The sequence below is a fragment of the Gymnoscopelus microlampas genome (genome assembly GCF_963454915.1).
Source record: "Gymnoscopelus microlampas genome assembly, chromosome: 8".
NCBI lineage: Eukaryota > Metazoa > Chordata > Actinopteri > Myctophiformes > Myctophidae > Gymnoscopelus > Gymnoscopelus microlampas.
In genome coordinates, this window is record NC_139945.1 from 25,480,993 (window position 1) to 25,503,402 (window position 22,410).

Below are 22,410 nucleotides of genomic sequence, written 5' to 3' on the forward strand. Positions count from 1 at the left end.
TGTCTGTCTGTCTGTCTGTCTGTCTGTCTGTCTGTCTGTCTGTCTGTCTGTCTGTCTGTCTGTCTGTCTGTCTGTCTCTCTCTCTCTCTCTCTCTCTCTCTCTCTTGCTCTCTCATGCACACACATACGCACGCACTCCCCCTTATCTAATCGCTAACATTTGAATTGTCATGCAGTGACCATACGGCAGTAGCATGCAACTCACTTTCTCATTTCAGTCGTGACTTCAGAAAGCCATGCCCTTCATAATTTTGCTAAATTTGCGTGAATTATGCAATATTCCACTCTTTCCTGATATGATTAATGTAGAGAATGTAGTCCCTTTTCAGACACAGGAACTTTTCTCCTTTTCGACCTCAGCAACCTGGAGAAGCATTTTTGGTTCTCAGGGCAAAAAAAAAAAGAAACGATGTGTTGGCATTCGCGTATTTCCGCAAAAAAAACGCTCCCAGTGAAAAGCATTGGCAGAATCCACACGCATAGGCAGAATCAAAGTTCAGTGTGACCGCGCCCTAACCCATTAAACCAGGAAAGCATCTTTGTCATTTTAGACGTTTCTCAGAAAACTCAGAACAGTGGTTCTCAAAAATAGCAGATATACAAGCTCTCAGTGCGTCACTTCATGCCACGGTGCGAGCTTGCTCTCTGCTATTTCTTTACATTTTAAAAAAATCTTGAAAGTGTTTGAAAATTGTTGAAAAAGAAATTGCACGAAAAAGTGTGAGAAATGAAGCGTAGCGTTAGTTCATGCAGGACACGGAAGTCTTATTGTTATTATTACATTTATATATATAATAACATTATAATGGTAATCATTTTCTACTCCACTACATCTCAGAGGCAAATCTTGTACTTTTACTCCACTACAATTATTTGAAAACTATTTACTAGTTACTTTGCAGACATAAATGATTACTTTATAAAACATACATTAACCACGTTAGCCCTATTTTATACTTAGCCCATTTGAAAATAGCTGATGAAGTAAATGAGATCCCCACATACACAAATCATGATGACATATAGGAGACAGACAGAAGTACACACTACTTTTCTCAGGGCACACACTCAGACAGACACAACGCATGCAGTAACATTTTCATAGACCTGACTGCTTATTTCTCTCGCAAAATTTGGCAGCCCATTTTTCAGTCTCTTTTTACTATACAGCCCATTTTTTACTCTCTACAAGCATACAGCTTGTCACGCAGCGACTGTTTTATCCTTGTAGATCAGATATTTTGCGCAGGATTGGGCATGTACAGTATGTGGGAAACATACCGACGTGTTCACGTGTTGCGCTTTTGTCAGCGACGTGGAAAGTGATGATAGAAGGAGGTGCTTTACGCTTAGGCATAATAGGCAAATAATGTAAATAGTATTATTATGAATAATAATAATAATATTGGTTTGTCAAGAGATATCTATGTGTTTTGGACAATGGAGACAGTCACATAATTAGACAGAGGCTTCAGTGGTTCATATAGGCTATCCATGTTTCACTGAGAGTTTAATGTGACGCTACAGATCGCGCTGTTGAACACGCTTTTTTTTATAATATTTTACATACAGGATCTGCAGTTACCATAACAAGTTAGCCTATAATGTTTCTGCCTGCCTGCAACAACATATAATGTGAGCTCACTGAGAAGAGTGGAATTGAAATGTTAATAGGTATTTAAAAGACAATGTGCCCCGCAGCACGGGGGAGAAGGTGTCGGGATCGTCTGAAGCCGGAGGGGAGACACTGGCCAATGGAATGATCTTAACTCAGGCTGCGTATGGGATGGGCTGACGGCCGGCATGGAAGTGTGGGCCCAATGGGCCCGATTCACTAAGCTGGTCGTAAATATCAGTGTAAATAACGTGTAAATAATGTGACTAAAGGGGGGTGTATTATTTTCTCTAAGCAAAAACCAACGTGCAATTCACAAAGGGGTGTGTAAATCCTTGATATGTGCGGATCACAGTTGTTCCTCATTTTTGCCTGAAGGTCAGAGGCGTGTTCATATGGAAGATCCTTTGCATTGCTCCACGCCCCCATTTAAGACCATAAAGCTGTTTACACTCAAAATATGGGTGTAAACAGCTTATGTCTAAATATCATGCACCCACCTGCTGCTAATGCGGACCTACTGAATGAGTCACCACCTCGCACCTTATGTCTAACCTCATGATACTGTATCTGCTGTTCTATGCAATGTGTGTGTATATGTAGATTTATTTTCCTCTCCTTGACATGTCTGATTTTGTTAACATTTTCCCTGGCCCCCCTGCTCCCCACCTTTTTCTTTACTTCTTTCTGAAAGTAACAAAAACGATTTTCACCCACTTTTCTTTTACCCCAGTAGACTGTGAGGTGATAATTAACTTGATCCAGATTCTGATTCAATCGAAATCCACATTGTCCTGAACAAAATTACTGAACATTCACAAACTGTGTAATTGTAACTCTTATCAAAATTGTCTTGTTTTTGTCTTCTTTTGACTTTTGTCTTCCTCTTCTTTCTTTTAAATTGAGCCAATTATTTGTTTTAGCCCTGCAGTTTTTCTCCTAGTTTAGTTGTTCTGTCAATTAACCCTCCCCGCACATTTCTGTATTTCCACTGTGCTGTTGTACCCTACTGGCTCACCTGCCAGTGAGGAGCCCCCACCGGGAGGTTGTAGCACCTCTGTCCTTCAACACACCCTGCTGACAAGCGCCACCCCACCCCGTAGGTGGCGCTTGTCACAAAGATGCACCCTCCCCACCCAGCTTACCTCCCCTGAGCCATGGCCAATTGTGTTCGTATATAGACACTCGCCCAAGCTGGATGCAGGTGGATTCAAACCCCTAGACAAAGTACACCGCTGCGCCGCCCCACATTTCTTTTCACACCAACCATAAATTAAATAAAAATAAAGCCATTCCCAGTACACACGTACCATCCCCAAAGTAAACAGAGGGACGAAAGTAAAGGGAAATACAAAACAACAAAAACAACAGTAACCTGAGACTGTATATAAAGAAAGAGATTTTGTATTCATTTTGTAGAAGAGTAGTACTGGTAGTACAAGAGGAGAACGCCATATAATCTATTCAAAAGATTCTATTCATAAACAGGGGCGGATTAACTCTTCGTGGTGCCCGGTGCGCAGAGCCCTGCCTCTAAATTTCAAGCCTGTTGGATTCAAGCCCGTTGGATAAGCCACCACTGTTCATAAATACTGTATATATTATTATTTTTGTACGTGTTCCAGTTGAGGGATAGCACTGAAACATAAAAGAACACAATGTAGAGGCATGCAGAATATTTCTAAGAGAAAAACGTTTCAGCAGGCAGCACTCACAACTCTTCTGATGGCCCACACTGCCCAGCGAAAAAAACGTGTCAGCTACCGGCATGACCCATTAAATCACATTGTAACCCTGTTGGAATGACTACAATGATTAATCACATACACGCACGCACGTGTGCACACACACACACACACACACACACACACACACACACACACACACACACACACACACACACACACACACACACACACAAGTGGTTTCAACCTGCCGTACGTTCCTATTTTGGTAGGTCAGATTGTTTCCCATCAGCCCAGCAGAAACAGAATAAATGGGAGGAACCTTTCAGAGCAAGGTAACCTATTTATCAACTCTAGATAAAAGGGGGAAAAACAGTAGAGACACAAATGAGAAAAGATATATTATGCTATATTGGTGGACATTCATTTGCATAAGAATTGGATTTCTTCCACATGAGCGTGTTTTTATTTTGATCTTATGGCCACTCCTCTGGGGGCTGATGCAATAGCCTGTGATATCCGTCTTACATCCGTCATATACAGTAGCTGTACAGTATATGTGCTTGGACTACATAGAGCAGTGGTTGTGAAACTTTTTTAATTTCAAGGACCCCCAGATTGATATATATCTGACCGCGGACCCCCCATCTGAAAATGTTTTATGTCAGGGACCCCCAGAAAAGGAGAGAAGAAGACAAAAATCTGAAATTATTCGAAAATGTTCAAACATTTTTTATATTTTTTAATATAGCGCGGCACGTGACGCGCTTTGAGCTTGTAGATCTGCTGTTTTTGAATAGCCAACATATAAATAGATAAAGTGGTCAAAATGATTGTGACGCTATATCAACTAATTTTGCTAGGGACCCCCTGGTACCCCCCCCAAGGACCCTGGACCCCAGTTTGAGAACCAATGACATGTCCATCTAGCAGGGCATTTAGTGCTTGTGAATCACGTGAACTTGTAATGCTGTCATTTTAACAGCTGCTGCTCAGTTGAGGTGAGGTGAGGTGAGACTGCCATGAGGGAACGAGCCACTTTCGAAATTTCACAGATGTTTCAACTCTCAAATCGCAAATATTGCTTTACGAGATTAGAAAAATGACATGCATCACAAACTACACCTTATTAATAGGATTATCCTGCCATGGGGGAGCAAACACTTCACCTGGTGTAATTATGGCGAGGCAGATGTAAACAAACATGAACAACTGGCTGTCGTGTGTGTAGTGTGTGTGTGTGTGTGTGTGTGTGTGTGTGTGTGTGTGTGTGTGTGTGTGTGTGTGTGTGTGTGTGTGTGTGTGTGTGTGTGTGTGTGTGTGTGTGTGTGTGTGTGTGTGTGTGTGTGTGTGTGTGTGTGTGTGTGCGTGCGTGCGTGCGTGCGTGCGTGCGTGCGTGCGTGCGTGCGTGCGTGCGTGCGTGCTGTGATTTTCTGGTGCCAAACAAACGTGGAAAAGGCTCACAGAATTGGGAGGAGAATGTGTTTGGGGAGAAGTGGCGCAACGGAGGTTGTCCATTATTCAGCGAGAATTAAATCTCCAGCACTCATCTCTGTAGTCTGTATAGGCATGATGTACCTTGGAGGACACGTACGCCAAGAGGCACTTACCAGGCCTGCTCAAATGACTGGCTTTAAAATTAAGGTTCCACCTGTTAAGTGTGAACTGGGAAAACATGCCTTCTGTTATGACGCTCCAGTTATTATATGGAACAATCTACATGCCCCAATATCCTATGGCCAATAGAGTAACCTGCTCTAAAATCTCCCTACCTCACTATATGTAACTGTTTTTAACTTACTAGGTTTCTGTTTTGGTCTTATTTTGTTGTTTCTGTGTTTTATATCGGTATATATATATGTCTTAATTCTAGATTTGTGTGTGTGTGTGTGTGTGTGTGTGTGTGTGTGTGTGTGTGTGTGTGTGTGTGTGTGTGTGTGTGTGTGTGTAATCTGCTAATCTCGACAGCATTGCAAATGAGGGTAAACCTCAATGCTCTTTTCGAGAATAAATAATAAATACAATAATTTCAATCAATCAAGTTATGCACATTTTGACTAACCCTTGCTTCATTTCAGCTGTCCGACAAACAGAGAAGGTATTATGGAATGTATACGTACAACATCTTGTTGTTTTCTCTTCGCAGTCGCCATTTTCTAAAGCCTTCTCAGTGTCAGTCACTGACCCGGTCACAATTGATCGCCTAATTGCAATTATTTGATAATGGTAATTATACAGTTGATCGTCATAATCGTTTCCACGTTGAAAAATGCGTGTTAATGGCAATTCTTTGTGTGAAAATGAATAGTCAAGTCAAATTTCATGATCGTGACAGCCCTATCGAACATTGACTATGGGTCCGTGTGGAACGATCCTGATTTTAACTTGTAAATATCTTAACTTTTTATTTACTATACTGTGAGCAGTTCAGGGGGTTTGAGCTAGAATCTGTAAACGCCTCACGTTGCTATAGTGCCGAACATCAGTAGCAACCAAGGCTCCGTACCAGATGTCTCCAAAGATTGTCTGGAGGGGCGAAACTGGAACAAACCAGCCCATTTCTCCTATAGTCTGACCTCGACTTAGGAGGAGGAATTAACGACATCTGAGCGAATGAAAAAGAGCTATGGGTGATGGATGAAACGTGAGAGAGATAGGGGAAAAAGCAAGCAGAGACAGGGGGCAGATCTGTGATAGATAGATTGTGCAGAGGAGATTCAGTAATGCACCAATAGCAACGGAAGCACTTTGTGCGAGTGGGGCAGTCTGGAGCAAGACAATGGACAGGAGAGATTGCAAAGAGAGACAGCCACACGCAGACTGGAGCAAAAGGTGGTGGAAATGATAGAGAGAGAAAAGGCGAAGAGAGCAAAGATAGAGGGGGAGACATTCATTAGAGCTGTCAGATCTCCCTGTAATCACCAGCATCGCTGCAGACACCAGCGGCAAAGATGTAAGGTTCCTCAAGCCGCTCGTTAATTGTTAAAGATATGACCTCTGGACGCGGTGCTGCGGTCGATTAGATCAAAGGGAGAAATGTGGGATTGGATCTGAACGTAGGAGGCATGGCAGGTTAGCACGGAGAAGTACAGAGGTAGGCTACAAAATGGTGGAATGCAGAGATCACTGACACACAGCTACATTCAAATGCCAGTTTAGAGTCCTCTCTCTATCTTTCTCTTTCTCTCTTTCTTTCTCTCTTTCTCTCTCTCTCTCTCTCTCTCTCTCTCTCTCTCTCTCTCTCTCTCTCTCTCTCTCTCTCTCTCTCTCTCTCTCTCTCTCTCTCTCTCATGATCTCCGCCAGGCTGAAGGCCAGTGTTTTCAACTCTACGTGTGTGTGTGTGTGTGTGTGTGTGTGTGTGTGTGTGTGTGTGTGTGTGTGTGTGTGTGTGTGTGTGTGTGTGTGTGTGTGTGTGTGTGTGTGTGTGTGTGTGTGTGTGTGTGTGTGTGTGTGCGTGCGTGCGTGCGTGCGTGCGTGCGTGCGTGCGTGCGTGCGTGAGTGTGTGCGTGCGTGTGAACTAATCCCGCAAACCGCTAATCCTGCAAACCGCTGGACTGATCAGTGCCAAACAGGTTGTACATCCTGCCAGTATGCCAAGGAAGTCACTTCTTCCAAATGTTTCCAATTGTGGTGGCGCTACGCCAGCCTGCTTTACGTTTTGGTATAACTCTTGCACCACAGGTCGTACAATGCCCAAAGTATATTTTCCGTTTTTCATTTTCTTGAAAATGCAATTTCTTCTACTCCTCATGTGATCCACATGGTTCATACATGTTTCTTTATCTCTCTCTCTCACTTGCTCTCTCTCTCTCATTCCATGTCTTTCTCTCATTTATGTCTGTCTGTCGGTCTTTCTTTCTTTGTCTCTGCCTCTCTCTCAGTAGCCCCTTTTACTCCACCTGTTCAAGGCGGGAATGCAGCCCAATCATTCCTCCCCCGTACAGTTTTATATAAAAGGTATGGACAAATGTATTGTTGTGCTGCTGCGGTACGGTTGAGCCAGCAGCGGAGGCAGCCACGGCCACAGAGATGTTAAAAGGGACTGCTGGCACGGTGGGACAAGGCTGTCTAAGATCCATACGCCCCTGCTCCTTGCTTCCTCTCATTTTCTCCTCCAGTGCATTTCTGATCTCATAAAGACAGCTTCAAAACATCTATTCACAAGTCGCCCCAACCCACTTAAAGACTGTCACTGAAGACAGACAGACACAGTCAATGGGAAAATACAAAGCTTTTATCTTGTGAGAACATGTACGAGATGTGTGTCAGACAGTCCTGACATTGCAGCGGCAACAACAACAGATTCAAATACATTTGCCTATTGTTGTTCATGAACAATGAACAACATACTGTTCATATTTTGAGTCTGTATTTTGTGTAGATAAATGCGTGTAGGCTATTGTTGTAAATGTTGGTCTGACACACACACACACACACACACACACACACACACACACACACACACACACACACACACACACAGAGAGAGATCTTTATCAGTGATTCTCAAAGTGGGGTCAGGCTAAATGATTGATAGTTATGAATCAAATGGACACTTACAGGTTTCTGATAGTGTAAAAATGGAACCAAATACAGGTCAATTTGGTTCCATTTGTACACTGTCAGAGTTATGTGGGGTTCATATACCAAACGGGGGGTCCTTGAAATGTAGAAAAAGTTAGGGAACCACTGCTTTATTTTGCTTGGTGAAAGAAAATACTGGAGCCTCTGTGACTGCGGCCTACTATGTACTATGTAATAAATGTGTAAGCAGGCTGTAGTTGTAAGTGTATAGAATCTACCGACAGCTGTCATCTTACACACTACACAGCATAACACTTCTAGACGCTGACGCTGTTGTGTTACACGCTTCTGATTCTGACAGGCCTGCCATATGTCAAATCACAACACAGGAGCGGCTTCTTTGATTAATGACACCCTCTTTGTGCCACTATTGTGGAAACTGTCGTGCAGTGGAAAGTAACTAAGTATAACAAGGGGCAGCCATAGCTGAGTGGTTAGTGAGCCCGCCTAGGGAGCCAGAGGCCCTGGTTGCCCCAGGTTCGATTCCAGGCCATGCTAGCATATGTGTCGATGAAATGAAATTTGTCCCTGAGCAAGACTCTTAACCCCTTATTGCTCACAGGTTCTCATTGGAAACAAGACAGCAACGACTTTCATGAACGACCTGTTAAAAGGAATTATCCTTATCCTAACTACTCAAGTACCGTACAATTTTGAGGTACTTTTACTTTAGTAGAGTATTTCCATTTTTCAATATGTTATGCCTCTACTCCATTACATCTCATAGGCAAATATTGTACTTTTTACTCCACTACAATTTTTAGAACACTTTAATTACAAGTCACTTTGTAGATTTAGATTATTACGAAACATACATTTACCAATTATGCCCGATCTTATATTTTGTCTATTTGACATTTTGTGAGCTTGTAGATCTGCCCTTTTCGAAAGATTTTGTCACATTCGGAAAACATTTTGGAGCACAGGGCTTGAATGCAGGACTGTAACAGTATTTCTACATTGTGTTATTGCTACTTTTACTTATAATTAAGTCATCTGTGTACTTCCACCTCTGGATCTCTGTAGGCCAGCGGTCTTCAGCGTTTTTCAGGCCTTAGCTTAGAGAGAGATGAAGCAGGGACCCCCACTACATAAAATTGTGTTCAGATTTCTGTTGAAGTTTAATCTGTTGCAGAATTAAACTTTGTCATAAATTTCATAGATAACTTCATAGACTTGTTTGACATTGTGGTATCTGAAACCCACAGACTTCATTATGTTCTGGTAAAGGTTCTATTGCTTTTGTAGTTGCCAACAACGCCATATTGTAGTTAGTTTGATGTTCCAGAGATGTATATGAATTGTTGAAGAATGAATTGAGTCTTCACTCCAGTAGTGAGGTTTCTTGCTTCCAGTTTATTTCATAATACAGAGTTCCACAGCCATCTCCACAGCCTCACAGCTTGGAGTGGCACACACACTAAGCTTACATTTTACAGTCTATCTTTATAGTAGTGACCACATTTGAGATCTAAAGAAGGTACATGTGTGGGTGTGTCAGCCTTGAAATGTTAATGTCTCTATCTGGAGAGGTGATGGCATCACTCTTTGATCAACTTGCTAATCTACAATTCGGGTGGGCCAGGAAGGAAGACATGGAGACAGTGTCTTGTGGCTTTGTTGTTCCCTGTGCTTTCCAGGTGAAACAAAGAGAATGTTAATTGTATCCCCCACCTATAGCCAGCCTCTCCAACAAATGGTCCTCTCCTGTCTATGCAAAAGTAGACCTGTAATCCTATAGTAATTCTAAATTATGGCTTAAATGTGTATGTTATGTTATGAAATATACAACAACATACATTATATTTTCTATTTAAATGTTGGATTCACGTTAATATGTGTATTTTCAGCCAGTTAACCTTTTAAACCCTCAATATTTAATCAACACCAACTCTCTGAAAATAGCCAATCTACAAGCTCACAACGCCTTGCAGCTTGTAGATCCGCAATTTTCGGCTGATGTTCCCCTCCACACGAAGATTTGGTGGACCCCCTTGTACTAACTCTGAGGACCCACTAGGGGTCCCGGACCCCCTGTTGAAGACCCCTGCTTGTAGGCTATATAAAACTGCTGTTGTCTCTGTGGCTCTATCCCTCCCTTGCCTCGACAGTGGTGACAGGTGGGCGGTAGAGCGCGGCTGGTACAGGACCCCTCAGACCTGTCAGTACCACTGATACTTACACCGCTTCAAATAGGGGCCGCAACTGGAGCAGCGAGGAGGCCTTCTCCTCCTCCTGAGGGATACGTAGCAGGAGGAGGAGGAGTTGTGCTGTTTGGTTGTATAACACGACAAGGGTGTTCATAATTCCTCTTGATTTCTTATTGATGCGTGCAGCATCTGATTCAGACGCCTATTGATGCCACGCACCGTCTTGCCAGGTGGAGGTTTCTTTTGATGTGGATGTACTGGCACTTATTAGACTTCGTGTTTGCTTGTGGGTGTAGTGCTGGCTGGCAGATTTGAAATGCAGAAGCGTGACTAGGAGACAGACAGACAGACAATGTTGTGAGGAGAACAGAATAGACACTCTACTTGCAGGGGTTCCCAAACTTTTTCAGCTCAAGACCCAAAAGATGAATTTGGTATAACTGTTTCAAAAATTGAGAAAATAGTAAATGTACAAGTTCACAATGCGTCGCAAGTTGTGAACTTGTCCCCGCCACCGGAAATGTATTTGATGTATTTTTTACAGTTCATAAAAAGCGTTAATAAGATATGTTACATTTCAAACTACCGTTGGGTGCTATGACCCTGAAGCATTCCATTATGTGTGATAGGTTCCATAGAGAAATGCTGTAATACTTCTTAACCACTTAAACCCCCAGCATCCGTTTGTGGGGAAAGCTTTTTCAGAAAATACGCATTGTGAGCTATGTTGATTGGCTATGTTCTCCAAAAGCCTTCCCCACAAAAACAAAACATCTGAAAAGACTCTAGTATAGAGCCATGGGGGACTCTGGTCAACCATATAGGGTTTAAGTGGTTAATGTTACACAGTATTACTTTGGGAGTGGCAGATTGGGGGTTCTTCTCAGTACACATGGTGGCTAATCCAAACACTGGCACATTGGATTCATAGTCTGGAACTATAGTCATGGAACTATTAGTCTCAGATAGCCAGACAACTATTCCACAATCTCCTGAATGCTGTATAGAGTCTGGAACTACGCCTCCCGAAAGCCGAGTAAGGAAGATGTCATCTGTTCGTCATTTCCATTCACGAAAATATATTTTAAAATCTTTTATAATAAAATGTCCATTTCTGATTAAAAAAACAATTTATATACAGTATCAGAAAAACAGAACAACCAGGTTCTCACAGGAGATATAAAAAGGTAACAATAGTTAGGCGATGCGTTGCGAGCTTGTAGATCGGCTATTTTTGGTTGAAAGATGATAATGAATGAATGGGCTGCAGGTGAGAAGGTGGGCAAGGAAACAAGGTGATGAAGTGACAAGGTTCAAGGTTCAAAGCACAGGTAGGCCTACTGTACATAAGAGTAAAACATATTTTTGTTCGGTTTCCTTCAGACAATGTAGCGGCATAGACAATAGTAATGATAAGTAAAGAAAGAGAAAGAGATAAAAACTAGAGCAAAATAGGATGCTAAAAATAGATCAGCGTGCAGTATGTACATTGTGCATTTCAGCTTGGCATAGTTTATAATATACACCATCAGCATTTAGCTGTCACAGTGGCTTATATAAACATCTTCTACAGTACAACAGGTACAGTAGGAGCAGTCATGCATATGAATGTGCAAAGAAAGAAGGAGAGGGAGGAGGTGTGAAGGGGGGGGGGGTTGTTTGATGGCAAACGACAGGAGAGTCAGGAGAGTTGATGACATGAAAACAAAAGCACATAGTAAGTACGCAGTAACTCAACCATCACTGAGAAAGCCTTAAGAAGAACACACGCACACACACACACACACACACACACACACACACACACACACACACACACACACACACACACACACACACTCTCTCTCTCTCTCTCTCTCTCTCTCTCTCTCTCTCTCTCTCTCTCTCTCTCTCTCTCTCTCTCTCTCTCTCTCTCTCTCTCTCTCTCTCTCTCTCTCTCTCTCTCTCTCTCTCTTTTTTTATTTAATTAATGAATGTATTTTATTATTTCTCTCACATTAATCAACATATCACCACTAGACATCTAAATAAATTTGCTGAAATTAGCTGTTAAAAATGTTATCCATATTTCATGTTCAGGAGTAGCGTTAGTATATAAAACATTTTAGTACTGAAAGCTGGTGGGTGGATATGGAGGGTCTATGGAGGGTATAAAATAGGGTTAAAGTGATTAAACTGTTCCTCATCTGCTGTTGACCCCCTGGAACTCCCTCAAGGACCCCTGGGGATCCCCAGACCACACTTTGAGAACTACTGCTCTAAAGATATGATAAAATATTAATGTAAAATATTATTGTGATTTAAATCCTATATTATACAACTGTAGGATTGAAGAAACTTCGAGAATACATTATTTTTGCATGAACATGTCACACTTAAGAACTCAAAGGCCAGCCTAAGAGTGCTCTACAGTGTGTGTAGATTCTGTTCTTACCTAAGAACAGATCACAGCTAAGAAAACATTGGAGTATACCAACATCTTCTTAAAAACATCTTTGATTGATTGTGGGTTTAACATTGCAAATTACAACATGATGAGTCATCATGTTGTAATTTGCAATGTTAAACCCACAATCAATCCTCCATTTCAAGGCAACACAGAAAGGGGGGAACTTTTTTCTTATTTCCACACAACTCCTTTATGCTATATTAATGACATAGTTAAATATTGAAAATGGGTGGATTTCCCCTTTAAGTGGGTCTAAGAAGAAATGTCCTCTTAAGAAAGTGTGCGTAGATTCTGTTCTTACCTAAGAACAGATCACAGCTAAGAAAACATTGGAGAATACCAAAATCTTCTTAAAAACTTCTTAAGTGGGTTTAAGAAGAAATTTCCTCTTAAGTACCGTTGCTGAATGAGGCCCATTGAAGGGAGCCACAGTGTGCAAACTTGTCTGTGTGTAGCGCCGGGGAATCGTACACCGGTCTCCCCGTGCGGGGAAGGACACTAAAGCCAGACATCTTACTGTAACCCACTAGCCTGAAGGGGAACTCTCCCTTGCCCAGGGGAGGTATTAGGCTCTTTGGTCTTCAGACAGAGGCTCTGAGCCACTCTGAGCCAATCTAAATTCTGATAGTTAACAGTAAACACTATGTTTGTTCAGTGGTCTGAACAACAGGGGTCTGCCCGTCTCTCCAGCTCTTTAGTAAACATAAAATCAATTTTCGGTTTGGGATACACATTTTAGCCAATCAGGAGGGAGATCTCATACAGGATAAACAAGTGAAATTGGAAGTGATGACACAAAGAAACGAGCTGACAAATTTTAAACTGGAACACACACTAAAAAATGAAGATGATAAATGGTGTAGATCAGCGTGAAAGTCCTTATTCTGACATGATGATATGATGACGATGATGATGATGATTAGACAATTTACACAATTTAGGCATTTATTCCAGAGCGACTTACAGTAAGCAAGGTAATACATCAAATGCATAGAGTCAGTGTAGAGCCTCAGTAATCTAGGATCATTGGTAAACCAAGAACCTATCATCAGTCTAAACCAGTGTTTATCAACCCTGGCAATTCGGCCTAATTTGGGCCGAAGGTAATGCTTCGGTGTGCCGCGCAGTTTGAAGGTGTGAAAAATCACTCCAGTTTGTTTGTGTCAACGTCACCCGTATAGTTTGGTGTTTAATTACTCCTCCACGGAGAGAATCGCTTATAACTTCAAGCTGCGCTGCGGAGCTGTCGATATAACTCGCCCCAAAACACCATCGCCCCATTATAATGTTTAGACTCTAAACATTATAATATAAAATATATGTGCATTGAAACTATACAAACTATAAGATGCCAGGTCAACACATGAACCTGGCATCTGTCTACATAACATGCTATCTAGATGACATTTTAACCTTTGCATAAGACTGCATCTGCATGGTCGTCAAGGCTAGGTCGAGTGCTACATTATGATGAAGATGTTGTTGCTGTCGTTCCTTCTTCCAGGTGGTGGGAGAATGGCGTTTCAGTAAGATCCACTGTGACATCTTCGTCACACTGGATGTGATGATGTGCACTGCCAGCATCCTTAATCTCTGTGCCATCAGCATCGATCGGTGAGTCCGTCACACACACGCATGCACGTATATACACCCACACCTTTGTGGATCTGCAGTGGAAATCTTTGTTGTTAAAGAACAACAGGAGGGGTCCCTGGTAGATTGGTGGCTCTTCTCATCACCACACATGGTGGTTTGTGTGCTGTGAGTGAGAATGTTTGGGATTGAACACGGAGTGACTCTTTTTGCAGCACTGATTGGAAACGAATTGGAAACTATTGTACCGTATACGGGCCTAATTATTGACCACTGTCTGCCGGTTGGGCTATAACTGTTGTACACCGTGTTTGACCGTTTCTGTATTAGGTGTTAGACAAAAGGAAAAAGAAACCTGCATGCTGTGTTGAACTATTATTCCAGAAAGTACGTTCCAGTCGCACTGACCTCCATCAGGTATAGGATGGAGGTCAGCGCGACCGCGCACCAGCTGACCGCTGACTTTCTGCATTAATTAGTTGCTGTAAGAGAACACAGTGTGCGTCATTCTTTTATGTCTTCTTGTGCGTTGGCTGTGTACTCCTCCTACGCACCAATTCTATCAAGCAGGTGTGCTATTAGCACTTCTTTGGCCCTTCTTTGAGGTGTTAACAAAATACCTTCTACCGTTCCCATTACCAACCAGAGGTGGCATCCCATTAACCACCCCACTTCACCCCTTTATAGCACTCGTCTCTCCTTCTATCCCACTTCTTCTCACGTTGTTTTCCCCCACAGATGCTGTGTTAACCCATTAAGACCTGAGGCCGAATCGTCAAATGTCTTCTAAATTAGTGGTTCTCAAACTTTATCGTGCCGCGGACCACCAAAATGATATGTGTTTGCCCCCCCCCCCCCACCACCCAGAAGAGAAGATTTTTGTTTAAGACAATTGAAAATTATTTTCAAACTCTTGCAAGATTTATTCAAAAATGTTAAAAAAATAGCAGATATACAAGCTCGCAGCACGGCACAAAGTGATATAGCTAAAAATAAAAAATGACACAGATGCTTTCCCGTTTTTTACTAGTCACCTTTTCCTTCTTTTTTTTGAAAGATGCAGATATGTGCTGGTTATTTGTTGTACAGAATGTTATTTACATAGCATTGTGTTTAGGCAGATGGTAGGTTTGATATTGATCTGGTATTCTAGTTTCTCTGACACATTTATATATACTTTGTTGTCTGTTTACTAGGGTTCATGCATGCTCTGCTCACTCTGATCTAGCACTTGTAAAAGTCGTTCTTCATAATAGCGCCTGCTAAACGCCGTAATTTTCAAATTAAGCGTATTCTGCATTTCCAAAGCCTCATGGCTCTTTAACCCATTAAGACCGGAAACGCAAGTGAATATTTTTAACTCTGTTACAACTTCTGGGGGTCCCTTGAACAAGATATTTTCAGATGGGGGTCCACGGCCAAATACATAATCATTTTTGAGAACCACTGATATTATAGCAACATACTTTTTTGTTATTCCTCTCCAAAAAACTATTAGGATTTAGCAGACATTTGAAGCAATAAGATTTGAGTTACAACTGTTCACTTTAAAAAATATATATTATTAAAAGATTTGCACACATTTTCAAAAATAGCAGATCTACAAGCTCATAGCGCGGCACTCGGTGCCGCACTATGAGCTTGTATATCTGCTATTTTTGAAAGAAATCTAAAAATGACACACAGATGCGTTCCCGGTCTTAATGGGTTAAATCAAACCGACCTGCTACTCAGAGTTGTGTTATCACCCGTCACAATTCCACTAAGGTTTCTTATTTCCAGTACATTCACAGACACGGTTGTGGAAAATTATGGAAAATGTGTTTGTGTGACTAAATACTGATTATGCATTCCTTGTCTACTGTGTGCTCCCTTGGGCTATAACTCTCAGGGTGTTACGTAGTAATATTCTGCATTGAGCAAAAAATGAGAAAATCATGACACAAGAATAGATTAGGTTTCAATTATTTGGCCAATTACACTTTCGAACCACAAATTAAGACGGCAGTGAAAATTTGTTTGATTGGATTTTTTTTCTGAAATAATATAGGCTAATTTGTGAAGCCTGGGCGACAGGGATAGAGATTGTCTGCAGAAGATTAATCACATGACACACACACGCACGCACGCACGCACGCACGCACGCACGCACGCACGTACGCACGCACACACACACACACACACACACACACACACACACACACACACACACACACACACACACACACACAGTTGTTTTTGCCTGTGGGTCAAATAAAAAGGCTGGGTCTGGTGATATGAGAACTTCAGCACTATTAATACTTTATAGCTGACAATACATACTGGTGTAATGACTCATAGGTTAATTAAAGTCCTGTAGTTCACACAAATAAAATGCAGAAAGCAGAACGTGGATGTTATCTCCATAGATTGTCTCTATACTCTACAGAGCATGTTTCAACTGAAGCTCTTTGGTCATGAACTGTTGATATTAATAACCTGCATTTCATTAAGCAAATGAACCCATAGTGTCCCTATTCTGGGCATGTCATAATAAGGGCAAACATTTGGTAAAAAATAGCAGATCTACAAGCTCACAACTGTAGATGGGGCACCTTTTCGGGGAAGAGATTTAATGTAGAGGTGGGGAAAAAAGGAGAGGGCCAGGTATAGACTCCTGGGGGACCCCTGCCAACAAAGTATATAGTGGTTAATGTAGAGAAACTGGGTCTATACAGGGCATGCCTGTATAGTTGGTCATGTGAGCATCACACATTTATAGCTTTCTGGGTTAAGTGTAACGAATTCCAATGCCATAACATTTCTCTTCTTGACATTGTATAATACCATTCATGTTTTATTCATGAGTAAATACCACCCCCAGCCACATATGTAAAACTGTAAATGCATTCAGTACAGTCATTTCAATCACAATACAAATGTGCTCATCCCATTATGTGTCCAGACGGCCTCATTGGCCCCGATGGGCCCCAGCAAACCGTTGGTCCTCAGGGCTTTGAGTTGATGATTGCATCCATTAATTTGCACATTGAGACATGTTGCTCATGTGACACAATGCGTGAACCGCATGAACCCTTGTATCTCTATTTTGGTCATAATACGCAAACACTTGGCAAAAAAAGCTGATTTAATTCACGCTTTGTGAGCTTGTAGATAGGCTGTTTTTTAAAAAAGTGGCAAAAAAGTTACTACTAAAGCCCTATTTGTTTTTTTTTATGTCATGCTAAAATAGGTCATCATCTACAAGCTCACAATGTGTCGCTTCGTGACACGTTGTGAGCTGGTGGTGAGCTTCTTGATCTGCTATTTTTACTATCTTTGAAAGTTAAAAAAATATATTTTTTTGAAAATGCCCAGAATGGAGACCCCAGGTTAAAAGTGGTTAATAAATGTATGTTTTCAAACAAGAAAACATGTGTCTATTACACGTTTGTCACATGTAGATGGACGGCCGTGGATTGACTCAGCGCCAATCTAAAATCAGATTCATCTGCCAAAATTGTTCAGAGGTGGAGAAAATATGCATGAAATAACTCAATTTGAGGTGAAATGCAAACGCCAAGGGGGTGGCTATCCCCAGGGACCCCAGATCCCTGGAAAACCCTGGTCAACAAAGTATAAAGGTTAAAGTGTGTGGTTCATCATTTGCACATTGTTGCTCATGTGCAAGGGATAATGCACGGGTAGCTGGATATTATTGAAAAATACATCCCGACGGGGTGATTATGCACTGACGTGGAGCGGAGGTGCATAATCACCCTGAAGGGATTTATTATTACATTTATTATTACTTATTACACGGCTACTTAATAAATACATTTTCTTGCTTACGGCAATGAAAGTATTCCATAAGTGTTGTGCTGGGCGGACACAGTCGCCTCGGAAAACAAGGAAGTATAGTGGATCAAAAATAATACATTCTTGGTTACTTGTTACATTCTTGGTTACTTGTTATAGAGCACATCGTCATTATTAAGAAATAACACACTGCTGAATTCAGTGTTTGACCAATCAGAATCAAGCAAGCATTCAACCAAGCCGTGTAATAAGCCATAATACAGTAGGTACTTGTGAAAACCCTTCACTAGAGCTGGAAGAGATAAAAGTCAGTCACAGCAAAACTCTAACTTCTTCAACGTTTTTCAGGCCAAGGACCCCTTAGCTGAGAGACAGATGGATCAGGGACCAATACTACATATTGTATACAATTGTGTTGTCTTTTTCATAGATTTTATGATATCTTCATTGACTATCAGTGTTGTGTGAATTAATGTTTTTCACGCACGCACGCACGCACGCACGCACGCACGCACGCACGCACGCACGCACGCACGCACGCACGCACGCACGCACGCACGCACGCACGCACGCACGCACGCACGCGCACACACACACACACACACACACACACACACACACACACACACACACACACACACACACACACACACACACACACACACACACACACACACACACACACACACACTAGCTGACAATACATACTGGTGTAATGACTCAAAGGTTAATTCAAGTGCAGAGAGAGAAAAAAGAAAGAAAGCTGGTATACATGACTGTGTTGGCTCTGTACTTTTATACTCCTTTTTCCCTCTTCACTAAACCTCTTTGCCAAAAATAGCCATTCTACAAGCTTACTTGCGCTGCGAGTCTCTGTGAACCTTGAAACACTGGAGAATATCTCAAACAAACAGTTTGGCACATAAAAGACCTCAAAAAGTTTAATCTGCAACACAATTCTATATGTAGTGGGGAGTCCCTGCTTCATCTCTCTCTCAGCTAAGGGGTCATTGGGCTGAAAAACGTTGAAGACCCCTGCTGTAGTATGTCACAGGGAGTGAGTGAGAGTGCCCAAGCAGGGAGGCATTGGGTACCATTTTTATAGTCTTTGGTATGGCCTGGCCGGGGGATTGAACCATAGAGTTATAATCTAGAGACCACAAGCCCATTGAGCTGTGTAGTACAGTAAACTAAATGTGTACAGTATACCAGTGGTTCTCAAAGTGGGGTCCGGGGACCCCAAGGGGTCCTTGGAGGGGTTCCAGGGGGTCACCAGCAAAATGTGTTAAGATAGCATCACAATCACTTTAACCACCTTAACCTTTTATACGTTGGCTATAAAAAAAAGAAGATATACGGTGCCGCGCATTTGAGCTTGTAGATCTGCTATTTTTCAAAAATCTTGAACATTAGCTCATTCCCTGCCAGGAATTAATTGATTAATTCATCCGTCTCCGGTCCCCTTGCCAGCGAAAACGGCGATTTTACTGTACCTTTGAAAGTTCATGGAATATTCTCTGTGACCTCCTTCCTCACGGAGATTGGCTCATTACACGCACGGGGGTCTGGTAGAATAGCACAAAAACATTTGGCCGGCCGCGATCCTCCATTCCAGAGCTATGGCCGTGAGTTAATGAACACTTTTAACACAAATCTTTGCTTCTGTGGGTCCCTGGCACAACATGTTTTCAGATGGGGGTCCACGGCCAAATGTTTATCAATTTGGGGGTCCTTGACATGAGAACCACAGCAGTAGGCTATACAGCTATAGAGGATGACCACAATGATGGAGTGCAGATATACGTGACTGGGACAATATCCAGGATAATTATGTCAGGAATAATGATGTGTGCGTTGTGTGCCAAGAGTGGGCACCATGATATGTTTAATTTATACTTTGTGCGCACTGAGCTACACTATTAATTAAGCCTCATATTTTAAAGTGAGTGAGCAGTCTCTCTCTTGAGGATGTCAGTGGTGGAAAGTAACTAAGTACATTTACTGATCATATAAAGAACACAGTTCTTATGTGATCTAAGATTCCCCGATGGGATTTCAAATGCAAAAAAACATATTGCTGTGTCCCAGGGGGATAGCGCCCCTCCAGCGGCAGGACTTTCACTTGTAATGGAGTATTTTTATATTGTGGTATATTACTACTTCTACTTAACCCTTTCAGACCGAGAACGCATCTGTGTCATTTTAAGATTTCTTTGGCTATTCAAAAATAGCAGATCTACAAGCTCATAGCGCGGCACCGATTGCCGCGCTATGAGCTTGTAGATCTGCTATTTTTTTTAAAAATCTTGAATATGCGTGTAAATCTTTGAATATCTATTTTTCCATAGCGAACATTTTTAACTCTATTACAACTTCTGGGGGGGGGTCCCTGGAACAAAATATTTTGAGATGGGGTTCTGCGGCCAAAATTCCTATAATTTTGGGGGTCCTTGACATGAAAAAGTTTGAGAACCATTGATTATAGCAACTGTTAGGATTTAGAAGACATTTGTAGAATCCCCCAGAAACAAAGATTTGAGTTACAAATGTTTGCTTTGAAAAATGTATATATATTCAAAGATTTGCTCAAATTTTCACGATTTTTGAATAGCCCAAAGAAACCCAAAAAAGACTGTCTGAAAGGGTTAAGTAAAGAATTACAGTACTCCTTCCACCACTGGAGGATATCAACAGAACAGACACAAGCCTGCAACAAGGACTGATGTCATTATGGCCAGGCTAACCTCTACTTTTTTGCTTTTATTTATTTTTTCCTTTCCTGAAAAATAACAGTTTGGACATACAAGGTTTTCACCTGACAGCGATGATAGTCAGGACATTGTACAACCAAATATCCTCATCCATCACAGTAGACACAATACAATCACTGAGGCCCTTGCAGACCACTTTGGCCATATGGCATCCAAAAGCACGATGAGCAACAATGGCAAATATGGCATATTTTAATCGTGAACAGTGGTGGAAAGTAACTAAGCACATGTACTCTGTACATGTGCTTAGTTTAGCTTAGAATTGTACTGTGCTCAAGTACAATTCTGAGATTTTTTGTTTACTTGAGTCTTTCCAATGTCCAATACTTTTACCTTTACTCGAGGCAAATGTTATACTTTCACTCCACTACAAATATTTGACCTCTTTAGTTACTAGTTACTTTATTAGATTACAAAACATACATACACAACTTCAGCGATGCGACGCATTGTGAGCTTGTAGATCTGCTATTTTCAAAAGATTTTAATACATTTTTGAAAAATTTGAAAACATGTAACATTGTGCAAGATGACTACTTTTACTTTTGGTAATTTAAGTGTATTTTGATGCCAATGGACTTTTACTTGTAACAAAAGTATTTCTACATTGTGGTATTGATACTTTTGCTTTAGTAAAAAATGTGAGTACTTCTTCCAACACTGATGGTGAATACTAGATTATTACACTAAGCACAGATTCTGACAGACAGACGTCAGTATTTGTTGAGGCAAATTTGTAGTGAGAATAGATGGTTATTGCATGTAAATCGGACTCCCTTTTCAAAGTTCAACATTTTGACCTTTAATTATACTACTATAATCTGGCCAATTGGGGTCGTATTTTGTTGTGTAAGTAATGCACACAACTTCCAATCATTGGTGGAAAATGTCATGTCTGTACCATTTACCGTCTCAAAGGAATTTGCAAAACCACAGGCAGAAGGAGAAGCCTGCAGCACAAAAACAATATGGTTTCATTCAGGCCCCCCGGGCTTGAACCCCTGATAATGTCATTTACATTTAAATAGTATAACACCAGATAGCACATAGAATTCCTGCTTCTATCAATATTCTGCAGAAGAAATTATAGATTCACACCTTGGTTCGCTTATAGATCCACACCTTGGTTCACCCCCATGTGCGGTTCTACAATCAGATCCATAGAACGTATACTGAATTGCCTGTTTACAGGCTTTCACACGCCTAGAGGCTGAGAAACTAAATCACAATCAAATCAATGGGTCAGAGCCGGTGCAAGGCTGCATGCTTCCTGCGGAATCCAGCCATCCCCCACTAATAAGGTCAGCCAATGTGCGGAGGTTAATTGATAAGGTCACTCCTGAGAGGCGTACAGGGAATTGGACACAACCTCTTTCATGTCGACTGCAACCTGCAGAATGAAGCCGTAGGTGAAGTCGGTTCATAGGCCACATTTGTGCTTGGAAGGGATACAACAGACGCTGCTGAGTCATTTAGTAAGCCGTAATTTAATCCTCCGTAATGTAATTGAATTTTTTTTGGACCGCCTGTCCACCCAAACAAGGTGCAGTATCTCAACAACTACTGGCTGTAATGCCATGGAATGTGCTGTGCACCGCTCTGCTCCCAGAGCCATACTGATTTTGGTGACCCCATTATGGCCGTTGCTGAGTGTGTTCCTGCTCCTTGGAGGATGAACCTGGCCGATCTTTTGGTAACCCCATCATGACCTTTCCTACAACACCACCCTTAGGTCAAAAGGTCCTTTCTAACGTTCTAATTATG

The 22,410-nt window shown here is 41.6% G+C and overlaps 2 protein-coding genes across 2 annotated transcripts in view; one reads left to right on the plus strand and one right to left on the minus strand.

Moving 5' to 3' along the window:
• The window catches only part of ankk1 (ankyrin repeat and kinase domain containing 1), a 361,956-nt gene that overhangs the window by 250,478 nt on the left and 89,068 nt on the right, over nt 1-22,410 (minus strand). The window lies entirely within an intron of this gene.
• drd2a (dopamine receptor D2a) overlaps nt 1-22,410 on the plus strand; it is a 98,855-nt gene that overhangs the window by 62,081 nt on the left and 14,364 nt on the right. The window contains exon 3 of the mRNA XM_084064260.1: nt 13,989-14,098. Within this exon, the coding sequence (XP_083920386.1) occupies nt 13,989-14,098 (110 nt within the window). The remainder of the gene's footprint in view (nt 1-13,988; nt 14,099-22,410) is intronic.